Source organism: Pseudophryne corroboree, chromosome 2 (assembly GCF_028390025.1).
Source record: "Pseudophryne corroboree isolate aPseCor3 chromosome 2, aPseCor3.hap2, whole genome shotgun sequence".
NCBI lineage: Eukaryota > Metazoa > Chordata > Amphibia > Anura > Myobatrachidae > Pseudophryne > Pseudophryne corroboree.
This window is the reverse complement of record NC_086445.1, coordinates 360883712-360903018: the sequence shown is the minus strand read 5'-3', so window position 1 is coordinate 360903018 and position 19307 is coordinate 360883712. Positions and strand designations below refer to the sequence as shown.

The following is a 19307-nucleotide window of genomic DNA, read 5'->3' as shown; positions in this document are numbered from 1 at the left end:
CTGAGCTGCTGGGATTTGCTTCCTGGTGGTGTTAAAAAGCAGCTGCAGGCAGAGGGGAATAATAAATAATTATATAATAAGGTGAGAAGTCCCGGGGATGGAAGTCACAGCAGGTCACTGAGTTTACGTGCATGGGAATCCCCAGCAGCTGTGCCCACGGCGGGGGAGAGCTGCAGCCCCTGCTGTGACTGTGCGGGATATATTACGGTATTGTGCAGTGATTGTGCCCTGCCTGACAGCCCCCAATGTCTAACACTGTGTGTCTGTCCCCGCAGGTGTACCCGGAGCCACGCACGGAGGGAGAGTGCCTGGGAAACATCAGGGAGTTCCTGAAGGGCTGCAGCGCCCTCAGCCTGGAAGTGAGTGTGACTCACCTGTAATGTGCCTACCTGTTCTGTGTCTGCACGGGTCACTGGTGTCACTGCACTGATGCTTCATACAGACATGCATGTATAATACACACAGACATAACACACATGCTCACAAGCCGCCCAGTACACACACAAATATACCCAGGCTCTTGTGCTCAACATACAGGGCATAATTGTATAATGTGGTGGTGTTCAGCTGTCAGAATGCATTATGCTCAGCAGTTGGATGGTTTTTATACTGTAGGATGCTGGTGTGCGCAGTACTTGCTGCAAATATTCACCTCTGATTCATGTACTTTATTAATGGATAATTAGGTTACCTGCTGGGTAGTAATAACCATTAAAGATTATAAAATGTCTAACGGGAAATCTAATTTATTCAGACCATAAACAGTTACTGGTTTCATATAGGATTTTTATAAATGTAATATGATTACATCAAGATGTACTTCTATTGTATTACATACTGGTTAAGGATGGGCACCCTCTGTTTTTAATTATTTTTTTTCCCTACAATTCACTGTGTATTAGATTATTTTTTTTCTTTTTAATTATGGACTGTACATTAATCGGTGCTGCTCCTGTGAATCCTGCGCCTAAATAATATATATTTTTTTTTTCTGCATGACCAGCTATGATCATTAATAATGCAATATACGATCACTGGCTACCACTTTTGTTTTGTAAATAGGGATGTTTATTCACATGTAGGTGTTGGGTTTTATTAATACTTTTAGAGAACAAATTGCGGATGAATTTGATTGTGGCTAATCTTTGGAATTCGAACTAATAGGAGAGATGTATAATGCTTGGGAGAGAGAAGTACCAACCAATCAGCTTGCGCCATTTTACAGACTGTACTTAAAAAATGACTGTTAGAGCTGATTGGTACTTTATCTTTCTCATAAGCTTGATTCATCTCCCCCAATATCAATGTTGGCCAGATTAATTCAGCATTTTCTGATAATAACACTATACTAAAACGTAATTTTATGTAGTGAGTGCATGTATTTATGCTGTGGGGGTGATCGATCATTGGCCATGAATTTAGGAACTGGGCAAAGTGCAGGGGAGCTATTCACTTATTCCCGTGACAGGTGCTTTTTCGTGTCTGAATGCACGAGATTAGCCACGTTAAGAAGCTTTTTCATAAGTGCTGGGTGCATTGCAGTCACTTGTGACCAGCCTCGAAGCCCCTCATTACGCGGATTTCTGCTCTCACCACAGGAGGTGCTGAACACGGAAAACAATTGAATAGCTCATTAAATATTTCCCGGAAACAACTGATGTATAGTTTATTTTCAAAATGTAAAGCATATCTATAATTGGAAAGAAATAGTATTGTGCGCTTGTTCAGAATTACAGAATTAAGGTACTGAATAGTAGCAGAGGAGAAATATTCATAAGAATCCAAGCAAACACTAAGCATTTCCTTCACAGAGGATTACAATTACAGAGGATGATTTCAGATCCTTTTCTATTTTTGCTAATGAGTTAGGGACTTGGCTTGATGAGGGTTTGTTTTTTTCCTTTTGGCAGCAAGAGTTTTGGTCCCTTCTAATTAAGAATCAGTCCACATTAATCATAATTCAGTGCTATTGGTATTCAGTTTTATGTATTACAGGTTGAGTATCCCATATCCAAATATTCCGAAATACGGACTTTTTTGAGTGAGACTGAGATAGTGAAACCTTTGTTTCTCTGACGTCCTAGTGGATGCTGGGAACTCCGTAAGGACCATGGGGAATAGCGGCTCCGCAGGAGACTGGGCACAAAAAGTAAAAGCTTTAGACTAGCTGGTGTGCACTGGCTCCTCCCCCTATGACCCTCCTCCAAGCTTCAGTTAGATTTTTGTGCCCGAACGAGAAGGGTGCAAGCTAGGTGGCTCTCCTGAGCTGCTTAGAAGTAAAAGTTTAAATAGGTTTTTTTTATTTTCAGTGAGTCCTGCTGGCAACAGGCTCACTGCATCGTGGGACTAAGGGGAGAAGAAGCGAACTCACCTGACTGCAGAGTGGATTGGGCTTCTTGGCTACTGGACATTAGCTCCAGAGGGACGATCACAGGTTCAGCCTGGATGGGTCCCGGAGCCGCGCCGCCGGCCCCCTTACAGAGCCAGAAGAGCGAAGAGGTCCGGAGAAAGCGGCGGCAGAAGACGTTCCTGTCTTCAAATAAGGTAGCGCACAGCACTGCAGCTGTGCGCCATTGCTCTCAGCACACTTCACACTCCGGTCACTGAGGGTGCAGGGCGCTGGGGGGGAGCGCCCTGAGACGCAATAAAAACGATATAAAAACCTTATATGGCTAAAAAAAATGCATCACATATAGCTCCTGGGCTATATGGATGCATTTATCCCCTGCCAGTTTCCTGAAAAAAGCGGGAGAAAAGGCCGCCGTGAAGGGGGCGGAGCCTTTCTCCTCAGCACACAAGCGCCATTTTCTTTCACAGCTCCGCTGGAAGGACGGCTCCCTGACTCTCCCCTGCACTACAGAAACAGGGTAAAACAGAGAGGGGGGCACTATTGGCAGCTAATATATAAATACAGCAGCTATAACAGGGAGTAACACTTATATAAGGTTATCCCTGTATATATATAGCGCTCTGGTGTGTGCTGGCAAACTCTCCCTCTGTCTCCCCAAAGGGCTAGTTGGGTCCTGTCCTCTATCAGAGCATTCCCTGTGTGTGTGCTGGGTGTCGGTACGATTGTGTCGACATGTATGAGGAGGAAAATGATGTGGAAGCAGAGCAATTGCCTGTGTTAGTGATGTCACCCCCTAGGGAGTCGACACCTGACTGGATGGTAGTAATTAAAGAATTACGTGACAATGTCAGCACTTTGCAAAAAACTGTTGACGACATGAGACAGCCGACAAATCAATTAGTGCCTGTTCAGGCGTCTCAGACACCGTCAGGGGCGCTAAAACGCCCGTTACCTCAGATGGTCGACACAGACCCTGACACGGATACTGAATCCAGTGTCGACGGTGACGAGACAAACGTAATGTCCAGTAGGGCCACACGTTACATGATCACGGCAATGAAGGAGGCATTGAACATTTCTGACACTACAAGTACCACAAAAAAGGGTATTATGTGGGGTGTGAAAAAACTACCAGTGGTTTTTCCTGAGTCAGATGAATTAAATGAGGTGTGTGATAAAGCGTGGGTTTCCCCCGATAAAAAACTGCTGATTTCTAATAAATTATTGGCACTATACCCTTTCCCGCCAGAGGTTAGGGCACGTTGGAAAACACCCCCTAGGGTAGATAAGGCGCTCACACGCTTATCAAAACAAGTGGCGTTACCGTCTCCTGATACGGCCGCTCTCAAGGAACCAGCTGATAGAAGGCTGGAAAATATCTTAAAAGGTATATACACACTTACCGGTGTTATACTGCGACCAGCGATCGCCTCAGCCTGGATGTGCAGCGCTGGAGTGGCTTGGTCGGATTCCCTGACTGAAAATATTGATACCCTGGATAGGGACAGTATATTATTAACTATAGAGCATTTAAAGGATGCATTACTATATATGCGAGATGCACAGAGGGATATTTGCACCCTGGCATCTAGAGTAAGTGCGATGTCCATTTCTGCCAGAAGAACGTTATGGACGCGACAGTGGTCAGGTGATGCGGATTCCAAACGACATATGGAAGTATTGCCGTATAAAGGGGAGGAGTTATTTGGGGTCGGTCTATCGGACCTGGTGGCCACGGCAACGGCTGGAAAATCCACCTTTTTACCCCAGGTCACCTCTCAGCAGAAAAAGACACCGTCTTTTCAAACCCAGTCCTTTCGTCCCTATAAGGGCAAGAGGGAAAAAGGCCGCTCGTTCCTGCCCCGGGGCAGAGGAAGGGGAAAAAGACTGCACCATGCAGCCTCTTCCCAGGAGCAGAAGCCCTCCCCCGCTTCTGCCAAGTCCTCAGCATGACGCTGGGGCTCTGCAAGCAGACTCGGGCACGGTGGGGGGCCGTCTCAAGAATTTCAGCGCGCAGTGGGCTCACTCGCAAGTGGACCCCTGGATCCTGCAGGTAGTATCACAGGGGTACAAATTGGAATTCGAGACGTCTCCCCCTCGCCGGTTCCTGAAGTCTGCTCTACCAACGTCTCCCTCCGACAGGGAGGCAGTATTGGAAGCTATTCACAAGCTGTATTCCCAGCAGGTGATAATCAAGGTACCCCTCCTACAACAGGGAAAGGGGTATTATTCCACGCTGTTTGTGGTACCGAAGCCGGACGGCTCGGTGAGACCAATTTTAAATCTAAAATCTTTGAACACTTACATAAAAAGGTTCAAATTCAAGATGGAGTCACTCAGAGCAGTGATAGCGAACCTGGAAGAAGGGGACTATATGGTATCTCTAGACATCAAGGATGCTTATCTCCATGTCCCAATCTACCCTTCTCACCAAGGGTACCTCAGATTTGTGATACAAAACTGTCATTATCAGTTTCAGACGCTGCCGTTTGGATTGTCCACGGCACCACGGGTCTTTACCAAGGTAATGGCCGAAATGATGATTCTTCTTCGAAGAAAAGGCGTATTAATTATCCCTTACTTGGACGATCTCCTGATAAGGGCAAGGTCCAGGGAACAGTTAGAGGTCGGAGTAGCACTATCTCAGGTAGTGCTACGTCAGCACGGGTGGATTCTAAATATCCCAAAATCACAGCTGATTCCAACAACACGTCTACTGTTCCTAGGGATGATTCTGGACACAGTCCAGAAAAAGGTGTTTCTCCCGGAGGAGAAGGCCAGGGAGTTATCCGAGCTAGTCAGGAACCTCCTAAAACCAGGACAAGTGTCAGTGCATCAGTGCACGAGAGTCCTGGGAAAAATGGTGGCTTCTTACGAAGCGATTCCATTCGGAAGATTCCATGCAAGAACTTTTCAGTGGGATCTGCTGGACAAATGGTCCGGATCGCATCTTCAGATGCATCAGCGGATAACCCTATCTCCAAGGACAAGGGTATCTCTCCTGTGGTGGTTACAGAAGGCTCATCTTCTAGAGGGCCGCAGATTCGGCATTCAGGATTGGATGCTGGTAACCACGGATGCCAGCCTGAGAGGCTGGGGAGCAGTCACACAGGGAAGAAATTTCCAGGGCTTGTGGTCAAGCATGGAAACGTCTCTTCACATAAATATCCTAGAGCTAAGGGCCATTTACAATGCCCTAAGTCAAGCAAGGCCTCTGCTTCAGGGTCAACCGGTATTGATCCAGTCGGACAACATCACGGCTGTCGCCCACGTAAACAGACAGGGCGGCACAAGAAGCAGGAGGGCAATGGCAGAAGCTGCAAGGATTCTCCGCTGGGCGGAAAATCATGTGATAGCACTGTCAGCAGTGTTCATTCCGGGAGTGGACAACTGGGAAGCAGACTTCCTCAGCAGACACGACCTCCACCCGGGGGAGTGGGGACTTCATCCAGAAGTCTTCCAAGTGATTGTAAACCGTTGGGAAAAACCAAAGGTGGACATGATGGCGTCCCGTCTCAACAAGAAACTGGACAGATATTGCGCCAGGTCAAGGGACCCTCAGGCAATAGCGGTGGACGCTCTGGTAACTCCGTGGGTGTTCCAGTCGGTATATGTGTTCCCTCCTCTTCCTCTCATACCAAAAGTACTGAGAATCATAAGAAGGAGAGGAGTAAGAACGATACTCGTGGCTCCGGATTGGCCAAGAAGAACTTGGTACCTGGAGCTGCAAGTGGACCCGTGGCCTCTACCTCTAAGGAAGGACCTGCTCCAGCAGGGACCTTGTCTGTTCCAAGACTTACCGCGGCTGCGTTTGACGGCATGGCGGTTGAACGCCGGATCCTGAAGGAAAAAGGCATTCCAGATGAAGTCATCCCTACCCTGATCAAGGCCAGGAAGGATGTAACTGCAAAACATTATCATCGCATTTGGCGAAAATATGTTGCGTGGTGTGAGGCCAAGCAGGCCCCTACGGAGGAATTTCAACTGGGTCGTTTCCTACATTTCCTGCAAGCAGGATTGTCTATGGGCCTAAAATTAGGATCCATTAAGGTTCAAATTTCGGCCCTGTCGATCTTCTTCCAGAAAGAACTGGCTTCAGTGCCTGAAGTTCAGACGTTTGTCAAAGGGGTACTGCATATACAGCCTCCTTTTGTGCCTCCAGTGGCACCTTGGGATCTCAATGTAGTTTTAGGGTTCCTAAAATCACATTGGTTTGAACCACTTGCCACAGTGGATTTGAAATATCTCACATGGAAAGTGGTAATGCTGTTGGCCCTGGCTTCAGCCAGGCGCGTATCAGAATTGGCGGCTTTATCCTATAAAAGCCCTTACCTGATATTTCATTCGGATAGGGCGGAATTGAGGACTCGTCCTCAATTTCTCCCTAAGGTGGTTTCAGCGTTTCACATAAATCAACCTATTGTGGTACCTGTGGCTACTAGGGACTTGGAGGACTCCAAGTTGCTGGACGTAGTCAGGGCCCTGAAAATATATGTTTCCAGGACGGCTGGAGTCAGAAAATCTGACTCGCTGTTTATACTGTATGCACCCAACAAGCTGGGTGCTCCTGCTTCTAAGCAGACGATTGCTCGTTGGATTTGTAGTACAATTCAGCTTGCACATTCTGTGGCAGGCCTGCCACAGCCAAAATCTGTAAAAGCCCATTCCACAAGGAAGGTGGGCTCATCTTGGGCGGCTGCCCGAGGGGTCTCGGCTTTACAACTTTGCCGAGCAGCTACTTGGTCAGGGGCAAACACGTTTGCTAAATTCTACAAATTTGATACCCTGGCTGAGGAGGACCTGGAGTTCTCTCATTCGGTGCTGCAGAGTCATCCGCACTCTCCCGCCCGTTTGGGAGCTTTGGTATAATCCCCATGGTCCTTACGGAGTTCCCAGCATCCACTAGGACGTCAGAGAAAATAAGAATTTACTTACCGATAATTCTATTTCTCATAGTCCGTAGTGGATGCTGGGCGCCCATCCCAAGTGCGGATTGTCTGCAATACTTGTATATAGTTATTGTTACAAACAAATCGGGTTGTTTATTGTTGGAAGCCATCTTTTCAGAGGCTCCTACGGTTATCATACTGTTAACTTGGTTCAGATCACGAGTTGTACGGTGTGATTGGTGTGGCTGGTATGAGTCTTACCCGGGATTCAAGATCCTTCCTTATTATGTACGCTCGTCCGGGCACAGTATCTTAACTGAGGCTTGGAGGAGGGTCATAGGGGGAGGAGCCAGTGCACACCAGCTAGTCTAAAGCTTTTACTTTTTGTGCCCAGTCTCCTGCGGAGCCGCTATTCCCCATGGTCCTTACGGAGTTCCCAGCATCCACTACGGACTATGAGAAATAGAATTATCGGTAAGTAAATTCTTATTTTTTTGATGGCTCAATATACACAAACTGTTTAATACTCAAAGTTATTAAAATATTGTATTAAATGACCTTCAGGCTGTGTGCATAAGGTGTATATGAAACAAATTAATTGTGTGAATGTACACACATTTTGTTTAATGCACAAAGTTATTAAAAATATTGGCTAAAATTACCTTCAAGCTGTGTGTATATGGTGTATTTGTAACAAATGCATTCTGTGCTTAGATTTAGCTCCCATCACCATAATATCTCATTATGGTATGCAATTATTCCAAAATACGGAAAAATCCGATAACCAAAATTCCTCTGGTCCCAAGCATTTTGGATAAGGGATACTCAACCTGTATTGATCCCAGTCACTCTGACCATCTTTTCAAGGAAAGGACAGCTAAAGAATACGTATATTCTCCTTTGTTTTGCCATTAAACCAAATTTTGCCTGTTGGCCCAGAACGATTTTACACACTATAGTGTGCTGATTGCATTTTGTGTTACATTGCATTGCTGCTTTTGAACTGTGTACACTTGGTTACATTTATAGCAGTCTCGGAGAGAGACTTCAGCTAAGGGGGTCATTCCGACCCGTTCACACGCAAGGTTTCTTCGCTGTGGTGCGAACGGGTCAGGACTGCGGCTGCGCAGCGCCCACAATGCACACGTGCGTCGTTGCCCAGTGACGGCAGTCGCCGGGCAACAACGCCAGGACCGAAGAAATCGATCGCATGCCCCATCGCAAGAAGATTGACAGCGGGAAGGAGGATTGGGGCATCTACTCACCGTTTCCCGGGCGTGGTAAGGCGAACGCAGGCGTGTCCAGGCGTTTGGAGGGCAGATGTCTGACGTCACAGCCGGGGCCTTCATCGCTGGATCCGTCGCCCTGGGTAAGTGACTGCATGGCTGGTCTTGTTTTGCAGGAAACCTTTTTTAGCATAGCAGGGCTGCACAAGCGATCGCAGCCCTGCTATGCTAAAATACACTCCCCCATAGGTGGCGCCAAGTTGATCGCACGAGCAGCAAAAAGTTGCTACGTGCAATCAACTTGGAATGACCCTCTAAGTGCATTGTGACGATGTGAGCTCATGCCATTTACAGTGGCGCACATTGGGGCTGATTCTGAGGAGGGAGCACAGCAAAAAAATACAAGCAAAACAAACAACTTATCAGGACAAACCATATTGCAACACAAGGGGAGCAAGTACATTTTTTAAATGCAAGGTAAATACTGGCTGCTTTTACATGTAGCCCACAAATGCTGGTGACTTACACTACCCTCTCTGCGCATTTTAATTCTTCCCCAGCTGCCGTGCAACATGGCTTTGTCAAAGTGTAAAGCCCCATACACACTAGACGAGAACGTAAAAGGTCTGTCTCTCTCAGAAGAGCCAATCTGAGCAAGATCTTTTACAATCTCGTTACATTTTGAAATATATTTCATGTGAAATATATTTTTTTGACAATGTTTTGATTATTTTGTGCAAAGTAAATGTTTGTGTGGTACATGATACGCTTTAATTTTGATGCAAAGCTTGTCATGAAAACTGGAAACAAACGTTACATAAATAGACCATTTTCATGGAATGACCCACTCAATGTCGTTAACGATGCACGCTCTCGCGCATCGTTAATGAACCCCTCCCTCGTCTGAACACATACAGATCAGGGAGGTCCTCGTTAACGACAGCAGCATAGGTGTCGTTCCCCCTTCCGTTGCTCACTTCCCCGCCGCATCGGCAAGTGTGAATGCACTTGCCGATGCCGGCACGCTGCCGCCAATATCTGCGTTGGCGGGAATCGCGTAGTGTGTGTACTGGGGTTAAAGCTACTTGCTTTTTTGCTTTGCGCCCAACTCAGGCTTGGCCCTGTTGTGGGTAATAACGGGAGGGAAACTTGCTTATTTTTTGTGAGCAAAAACCAACATGGTTATCCTGTCCAGCTATCCGAGTTGTATTAGCTGTATTGTAGTGAAGCTTACGATGTAACATTGCAGCTAACTAAATGCTCTTTGGGAGATTGCCACCTGGCAACAGAAGGTGGGCTTGCAAGCATCACCATACTCAGCTGAAAGGCAGGGGAGTGACCATCACTAACCTGCCTTCACTAAGGGGTCAGGCCAATTACCTGTGATGGGAACGAGTTGCTGTTGCAGCGGTGTGTAAACGCTGGCACCACAATTCACCCCTCCTTGCGGCTCGATCACACCCTGGTATACAGCCACACTTACACCCACGATGAAGTCGTGTGAAATTGGATGGAGCCCTAACAGTGAAGCTACAAATGCCCAGTGGGCTAGGTTGTGCGCAGGCTAATGTACGTAACCAGCGGGGTACTGCTTCACTGCCAGGCAGATTTTCTCTTAGTGATGGAGGATGCCGTTTCAGTTTTTCTGACTAGCACACTGTTTCTCTATCGTCCTAAGTGGATGCTGGGGTTCCTGAAAGGACCATGGGGGATAGCGGCTCCGCAGGAGACAGGGCACAAAAAAGTAAAGCTTTACTAGGTCAGGTGGTGTGCACTGGCTCCTCCCCCTATGACCCTCCTCCAGACTCCAGTTAGATTTTGTGCCCGAACGAGAAGGGTGCAATCTAGGTGGCTCTCCTAAAGAGCTGCTTAGAGAAAGTTTAGTTTAGGTTTTTTTCTTTACAGTGAGTCCTGCTGGCAACAGGATCACTGCAACGTGGGACTTAGGGGGAAAGTAGTAAACTCACCTGCATGCAGAGTGGATTTGCTGCTTGGCTACTGGACACCATTAGCTCCAGAGGGATCGAACACAGGCCCAGCCGTGGAGTCCGGTCCCGGAGCCGCGCCGCCGACCCCCTTGCAGATGCTGAAGCGTGAAGAGGTCCGGAAACCGGCGGCTGAAGACTCCTCAGTCTTCATAAGGTAGCGCACAGCACTGCAGCTGTGCGCCATTTTCCTCTCAGCACACTTCACTGGGCAGTCACTGAGGGTGCAGAGCGCTGGGGGGGGGCGCTCTGAGAGGCAAATATAAACCTTATACAAGGCTAAAAATACCTCACATATAGCCCATAGGGGCTATATGGAGATATTTAACCCCTGCCTGACTGGAAAAATAGCGGGAGAAGAACCCGCCGAAAAAGGGGCGGGGCCTATCTCCTCAGCACACGGCGCCATTTTCTGTCACAGCTCCGCTGGTCAGAACGGCTCCCAGGTCTCTCCCCTGCACTGCACTACAGAAACAGGGTAAAACAGAGAGGGGGGGCACATTAATGGCTATATATATATATATATTAAAGCAGCTATAAGGGAGCACTTAATATAAGGATATCCCTTGTATATATAGCGCTTTGTGGTGTGTGCTGGCAGACTCTCCCTCTGTCTCCCCAAAAGGGCTAGTGGGTCCTGTCTTCATTAGAGCATTCCCTGTGAGTTTGCGGTGTGTGTCGGTACGTGGTGTCGACATGTATGAGGACGATATTGGTGTGGAGGCGGAGCAATTGCCAAATATGCAGATGTCACCCCCCAGGGGGTCGACACCAGAATGGATGCCTTTATTTGTGGAATTACGTGATGGTTTATCTTCCCTTAAACAGTCAGTTGAGGACATGAGGCGGCCGGACAATCAATTAATGCCTGTCCAGGCGCCTCAAACACCGTCAGGGGCTGTAAAACGCCCTTTGCCTCAGTCGGTCGACACAGACCCAGACACGGGCACTGATTCCAGTGACGACGGTAGAAATTCAAACGTATTTTCCAGTAGGGCCACACGTTATATGATTTTGGCAATGAAGGAGACGTTACATTTAGCTGATACTACAGATACCGTAAAACAGGGTATTATGTATGGTGTGAAAAAACTACAAACAGTTTTTCCTGAATCAGAAGAATTAAATGACGTGTGTGATGAAGCGTGGGTTGCTCCTGATAAAAAGTTGATAATTTCAAAAAAGTTATTGGCATTATACCCTTTCCCGCCAGAGGTTAGGGCGCGCTGGGAAACACCCCCTAAGGTGGACAAGGCGCTCACACGCTTATCCAAACAAGTGGCGTTACCCTCTCCTGAGACGGCCGCACTTAAGGATCCATCAGATAGAAAGATGGAAGTTATTCAAAAGAATATATACACACATGCAGGTGTTATACTACGACCAGCTATAGCAACTGCCTGGATGTGCAGTGCTGGAGTAGTTTGGTCAGAATCCCTGATTGAAAATATTGATACCCTAGATAGGGACAATGTTTTACTGTCGTTAGAACAAATAAAGGATGCATTTATCTATATGCGTGATGCACAGAGGGATATTTGCACACTGGCATCTCGGGTGAGTGCTATGTCCATTTCAGCCAGAAGAGCCTTATGGACACGACAGTGGACAGGCGATGCGGATTCAAAACGTCACATGGAGGTTTTGCCGTATAAAGGGGAGGAGTTATTTGGAGTTGGTCTATCAGACTTGGTGGCCACGGCTACTGCCGGGAAATCCACTTTTTTACCTCAAGTCACTCCCCAACAGAGAAAGGCACCGACCTTTCAACCGCAGCCTTTTCGCTCCTACAAAAATAAGAGAGCAAAGGGCTTGTCGTACCTGCCACGAGGCAGAGGAAGAGGGAAGAGACACCAACAGGCAGCTCCTTCCCAGGAACAGAAGCCCTCCCCGGCTCCTGCAAAAACCTCAGCATGACGCTGGGGCCTCTCAAGCGGACTCGGGGACAGTGGGGGGCCGTCTCAAAAATTACAGCGCGCAGTGGGCTCACTCGCAGGTAGACCCCTGGATCCTGCAGATAATATCTCAGGGGTACAGGTTGGAATTAGAGACGGATCCTCCTCATCGTTTCCTGAAGTCTGCCTTACCAACCGTCTCTTGGGAGAGGGTGTTGGAAGCCATTCACAAGCTGTACGCTCAGCAGGTGATAGTCAAAGTACCCCTATTACAACAAGGAAAGGGGTATTATTCCACTCTATTTGTGGTACCGAAGCCGGATGGCTCGGTAAGGCCTATTCTAAATCTGAAGTCCTTGAACCTCTACATAAAAAAGTTCAAGTTCAAGATGGAGTCACTCAGAGCAGTGATAGCGAACCTGGAAGAAGGGGACTTTATGGTATCCTTGGACATCAAGGATGCGTATCTACACGTTCCGATTTACCCCGCACACCAGGGGTACCTCAGGTTCATTGTTCAAAAACTGTCACTATCAGTTTCAGACGCTGCCGTTCGGATTGTCCACGGCGCCTCGGGTCTTTACCAAGGTAATGGCCGAGATGATGATTCTTCTTCGAAGAAAAGGCGTATTAGTTATCCCATACTTGGACGATCTCCTAATAAGGGCAAGGTCCAGAGAACAGCTGGAGACAGCTTTAGCACTATCTCAAGAGGTGCTAAGACAACACGGGTGGATTCTGAATATTCCAAAATCCCATTTAATCCCGACAACTCGTCTGCTGTTCCTAGGAATGATTCTGGACACGGTTCAGAAAAAGGTTTTCCTTCCAGAGGAAAAAGCCAAGGAGTTATCCGATCTGGTCAGGAACCTCCTAAAACCAGGAAAAGTGTCAGTACATCAATGCACAAGAGTCCTGGGAAAAATGGTGGCTTCTTACGAAGCAATTCCATTCGGCAGATTCCAGGCAAGAATATTCCAAAGGGATCTGTTGGACAAATGGTCAGGGTCGCATCTGCAGATGCACCTGCGAATAACCCTGTCACCAAAGACAAGGGTGTCACTTCTGTGGTGGTTGCAGAAGGCTCACCTATTAGAAGGCCGCAGATTCGGCATTCAGGATTGGATCCTGGTGACCACGGACGCCAGCCTGAGAGGCTGGGGAGCAGTCACACAAGGAAGAAACTTCCAGGGAGTATGGACGAGTCTGGAAAAGTCTCTTCACATAAACATTCTGGAACTAAGAGCAATCTACAATGCTCTAAGCCAGGCGGAACTTCTCCTGCAAGGAAAGCCGGTGTTGATTCAGTCGGACAACATCACGGCGGTCGCCCATGTAAACAGGCAGGGCGGCACAAGAAGCAGGAGTGCAATGGCAGAAGCTGCCAAGATTCTTCGCTGGGCGGAGAATCACGTGATAGCACTGTCAGCAGTGTTCATCCCGGGCGTGGACAACTGGGAAGCAGACTTCCTCAGCAGACACGATCTTCATCCGGGAGAGTGGGGTCTACATCCAGAAGTCTTCAACATGTTAATAGACCGTTGGGAAAGACCAATTGTAGACATGATGGCGTCTCGCCTCAACAAGAAACTGGACAAATATTGCGCCAGGTCAAGAGATCCACAGGCAATAGCTGTGGACGCACTGGTAACTCCTTGGGTGTACCAGTCAGTGTATGTGTTTCCTCCTCTGCCGCTCATACCAAAGGTATTGAAGATCATACGGCAAAGAAGAGTAAGAACTTACCGCGGCTGCGTTTGACGGCATGGCGGTTGAACGCCAGATCCTAAAAGGGAAAGGCATTCCAGAAGAAGTCATTCCTACCTTGATTAAGGCACGGAAGGAAGTCACCGTGAAACATTATCACCGCATTTGGCGAAAATATGTAGCGTGGTGCGAGGATCGGAGGGTTCCGACGGAGGAATTCCAACTGGGTCGTTTCCTACATTTCCTGCAATCAGGATTATCTATGGGTCTCAAATTGGGATCCATTAAGGTTCAAATTTCGGCCCTGTCAATATTCTTCCAAAAAGAATTGGCCTCTGTCCCTGAGGTCCAGACTTTTGTCAAGGGAGTACTGCATATACAGCCTCCTGTGGTGCCTCCGGTGGCACCGTGGGATCTAAATGTAGTTTTAGATTTCCTCAAATCCCATTGGTTTGAACCATTGAAAAAGGTGGATTTGAAATATCTCACATTGAAAGTGACTATGTTACTAGCCCTGGCCTCTGCCAGGAGAGTATCTGAATTGGCGGCTTTATCTTATAAAAGTCCTTATCTAATCTTCCATTCGGATAGGGCAGAACTGCGGACTCGTCCGCATTTTCTCCCTAAAGTGGTATCAGCATTTCATCTGAACCAACCTATTGTGGTGCCTGCGGCCACTAGCGACTTGGAGGACTCCAAGTTGTTGGACGTTGTCAGAGCCTTAAAAATATACATTGCAAGGACGGCTGGAGTCAGAAAATCTGACTCGCTGTTTATATTGTATGCACCCAACAAGTTGGGCGCACCTGCTTCTAAGCAGTCGATTGCTCGTTGGATTTGTAACACAATTCAACTTGCACATTCTGTGGCAGGCCTGCCACAGCCTAAAACTGTAAAAGCCCACTCCACAAGGAAGGTGGGCTCATCTTGGGCGGCTGCCCGAGGGGTCTCGGCATTACAACTCTGCCGAGCAGCTACGTGGTCGGGGGAGAACACGTTTGTAAAATTTTACAAATTTGATACCCTGGCAAAGGAGGACCTGGAGTTCTCTCATTCGGTGCTGCAGAGTCATCCGCACTCTCCCGCCCGTTTGGGAGCTTTGGTATAATCCCCATGGTCCTTTCAGGAACCCCAGCATCCACTTAGGACGATAGAGAAAATAAGAATTTACTTACCGATAATTCTATTTCTCGGAGTCCGTAGTGGATGCTGGGCGCCCATCCCAAGTGCGGATTATCTGCAATACTTGTACATAGTTATTGTTAACTAATTCGGGTTATTGTTAAGGAGCCATCTTTAAGAGGCCCTTTCTGTTGTCATACTGTTAACTGGGTTTAGATCACAAGTTGTACGGTGTGATTGGTGTGGCTGGTATGAGTCTTACCCGGGATTCAAAATGCCTCCCTTATTGTGTATGCTCGTCCGGGCACAGTACCTAACTGGAGTCTGGAGGAGGGTCATAGGGGGAGGAGCCAGTGCACACCACCTGACCTAGTAAAGCTTTACTTTTTTGTGCCCTGTCTCCTGCGGAGCCGCTATCCCCCATGGTCCTTTCAGGAACCCCAGCATCCACTACGGACTCCGAGAAATAGAATTATCGGTAAGTAAATTCTTATTTTTTTCTTCAAGGTAAAAGCCTTGGCAAACTCTGTATCAGCACCCACCACTTCTCCACCATTTAAGAAAAGTATGCTCATCAGGTAACCTTCAGCCGGAATGCCTGATGAGCAATTTCTGCTGCGGGGTACACTGGGCTCCACAAAAATTAACATCGGGGGTGTAGAGTAGGATCTTGATCCGAGGCACCAACAGGCTCAAAGCTTTGACTGTTCCCAAGATGCACAGCGCCGCCTCCTCTATAACACCGCATCCGTGCACAGGAGCTCAGTTTGTAAGTTGGTGCCATGCAGTAAGCAGGCAATCAACAGGGGGGCTGCCTTTTGCAACCCATTTATAGCTTTATTTGAAGAAAAGAAGAAAGAAATATTTTTAAGACTTTTATGTCAGAAAGACATTCTTTGCTGCAGCTCCATCACCCCCAGCGGCGCTGTATACTCCCGCGCCCTGGTTCCCGGGTAACTACAGCGGAGGCTCCGGTGTCCTCCTCGTTAGTCACACACACCCGCCGCTGCCCTCCAGGATCACGTGGCCACACATTCAAGGGGAGGTAAGGGGTCTCTTTGGCCGCTGTTACCGCAATCCGGCGCGGCCGTGGGAGGCGGGCCGTGCGCGTGCTGGGGTGGACACTGTAGCCACTCCACTAGCCACCAGGGACACTGGGCACAGGTGGGGGTTTTTACCTCTGAAAACCCCCATTTTTTATGGCCCGCAAGCGCTCGGTGGGGATGCCAGCAGGGGGAGTAGGCCTAGCCTATAGCCCCTCCCCCAGCCCTAGGGCACCATTTCTGTGAATGTTCCCGCCCTGGAGCTGCATATCTCTCCCTCAATCCCTGTCAGCCGCCATCACACACGGAGCTGAGCTGTTCCTGGGACTGCTGGGGCAAATCCTCCTCTGTAAAGCCGCCTGATCGCCAGCGCTGTGCATTTTACAGGACACTTAAGTATTCCACCTGTCACTGGGACAGTGTTGGTTAAGAAAGAGTGCATACATTCAGCGCTGTGTGGTACAAACACCCTGTGATATACATCCGGTGTTCACCGTGCTTTGTACTGAGTATTACTTTGTATTGCTAGTCCAGTGCAGTTTTATGGTGCATAATTTCTGCATGGTACGCTTGTGACATATATATCTATATATCTATATATCTATATATCTATATATCTATATATCTATATATATATATATATATATCTATATATATATATATATATATATATATATATATATATATCTATCTATCTATCTGCTGCGTGGCTTCCTTATTGGGTATTTCACTCCGCGTGCTATTCCTATATTCCATAACCTGTGGGGGCTAAGTGTTTCAGGTTTTCTGTATAATATAGGATTTTTTTCACAAGATGTACTTGCTGTGTATTTTTACTTATGATTTATAGTCACCCTATATACCTCTTGGATTCACGGTAATTGTGCTGCCACAGTCACACTTCACGGGGAGTTCTTGCTAGGTATATTGCTGCTACGAATTGTACAAGGTTGCCCATTATTGTGCTTCCTATTATGTCAGCTACAAGAGGTAACGGAGCTGGGGCCTCTCCCACACCGCGTGGTGATGACGCTGCAGACATCTTGGAGGAATATTTTGCAGCAGAGAGCTCAGGTTCAGGGGGTTCCTTACCCCCCAGTGGGTCCCTTACCCCCCCAGTGGGTCCGTAGCACTGGGGGCAACAAATTACCCACCTTGGGCTACCTTTCCCACGCTATTAAACACGCTTGTACCTAAATTGACGCCCCCTGTGGGACCACCTGCGCCATTGCAGCAGTTTATGGTCCCTGCTATCAATCCGCCATGGGCAGATCAAATCTCTACTCAGTTACAGCATTAGAACGGGTCACTGACTAAATCTAAGTGTCACTCTCGCCCGCCTAAGAATAACTCGTCTTTTAAACTGGCCATTACCTCCTCCCAATCCACTGTTATCCCGGACACGTCCTCTGAGGAGGATGGTGCATATACTGATCCCACAGACACTGACTCAGATGTTTCTGATGGGGAAGGGAGGTCCATTGTTGGATGTCCCTGATCTGATTGAGGCTATTAGGCTCATTCTTCAGGTGTCTGATGATCCTGAGCCTGAGGCTGTCTCTAATAAGCCGGATAGGTTTAAACGTAAGAAGGTGGTTAAACAAGTTTTACCTCGTTCTGAACACCTGGTTGACATACGTCAGGAATCCTGGGAAAATCCGGGGACAAACTTCACACCAAATAAAAGACTGTTGGCTCGCTATCCTATCTCTGCGGAGATATGTAAGAATTGGGAAACTCCTCCGCCTGTAGATTCCCATGTGGCGCGCATGGTAGTATCCTCTGCTCTGCCAGCAACTACCATCACCTCTCTGAAGGAACCGACTGATAGACGTGTGGAGGGTTGTTTGAAAGCGATTTACACCCTAACGGGGGCTGTGCATAGGCCAACCATTGCAGCAACATGGGCTGTTGAGGCGTGGGCTCAGGAGCTTGAGGCGTAGCTCCCTTCCAACGCATCTGAGCATGCTCGACAATGTCTCTCTTATATTACCACGGCTTCTCTGTACCTTAAGGAGGTGGCGTCCGATGCCGGGGTGCTGGCAGCCAAGGCTGCTACTATGTCCGTCTTGGCCAGACGTATCCTTTGGTTGAGATCCTGGTCGGTGGATATGGATTCCAAGAAAACCCTGGAGGTGCTTCCTTTCAAGGGAGACATTCTCTTTGGAGAAGACCTCAATAAGATTGTGGCTGATCCTGGCTACTGCTAAAACAGCTTGCCTACCTAGTACGGCTCCTTCAGCACAGAAGGCTAAAAGTACTTTCCCTCGGCCCTTTCATCCTCCAGGTAAAGCAAAAGGTCAGCGTACCCAAAGCAAGCTCGTGCTTCCAGACCTGCCAAGCCCAGACCGAAACGAGCCTGGAATGCCTGTCAGCCTGCTTCCAAAACTGACAAGCCTGCCGCATAACGGGGCGGGCCTCCCTCTGGGGGATCCCAGGGTGGGGGGCCGACTTCTAGGTTTTGCCCAGGAATGGTTGAAGACCACTTCCGATGCTTGGGTGAGGGAAGTCGTCACTTGAGGTTACGCCGTACCTTTCAAGAATACCCCCCTCATCGATTTTGCCTGACAGATGTTCCTCTGGACCCGACAAAGGCAAACAATCTGCCTTCAGTGGTTCATTCCCTCCTGACCACAGGAGTGGTAGTACAGGTGCCTCTGGCTCAGAGAGGCAAGGGGTACTATTCACCGCTGTTTCTAGTCCCGAAACCGAACGGGTCCTCGCGGCCCATTCTCAATCTGAAGTCCTTGAACAAGCATGTGCGGGTCTCCAAGTTTCGTATGGAAACTCTGCGCTCTATTGTTCTGGTCTTGGAGCCTGGGGACAATATGGTCTCCCTGGACATACAGGGTGCCTACCTGCATATTTCTATTGCAGTGTCTCATCAGCAGTACCTGAGGTTTGCGGTGGGCAACCTTCATTACCAATTTCGGGTGTTACCCTTTGGTTTGACAACGGCTCCCCGCGTTTTCACCAAAGTAATGGCGGTCATGACGGCTACACTCCGCCGTCAAGGGGTCAGGATCCTACTGTACTTGGACTATTTGTTGATCCTGGCAAATTCCCCAGACCTTCTCCTGTGTCATCTAG

General features: G+C 48.2%; 1 protein-coding gene across 4 annotated transcripts in view; it reads left to right on the top strand.

Annotated features, from left to right (window-relative positions):
• The window catches only part of ARHGEF7 (Rho guanine nucleotide exchange factor 7), a 379118-nt gene that overhangs the window by 45926 nt on the left and 313885 nt on the right, over nucleotides 1–19307 (top strand). For all 4 annotated transcript variants that reach the window (XM_063953160.1, XM_063953162.1, XM_063953161.1 and 1 more), the window contains exon 2: nucleotides 276–359. In XM_063953160.1, coding sequence (XP_063809230.1) covers nucleotides 276–359 — 84 coding nt within the window. The remainder of the gene's footprint in view (nucleotides 1–275; nucleotides 360–19307) is intronic.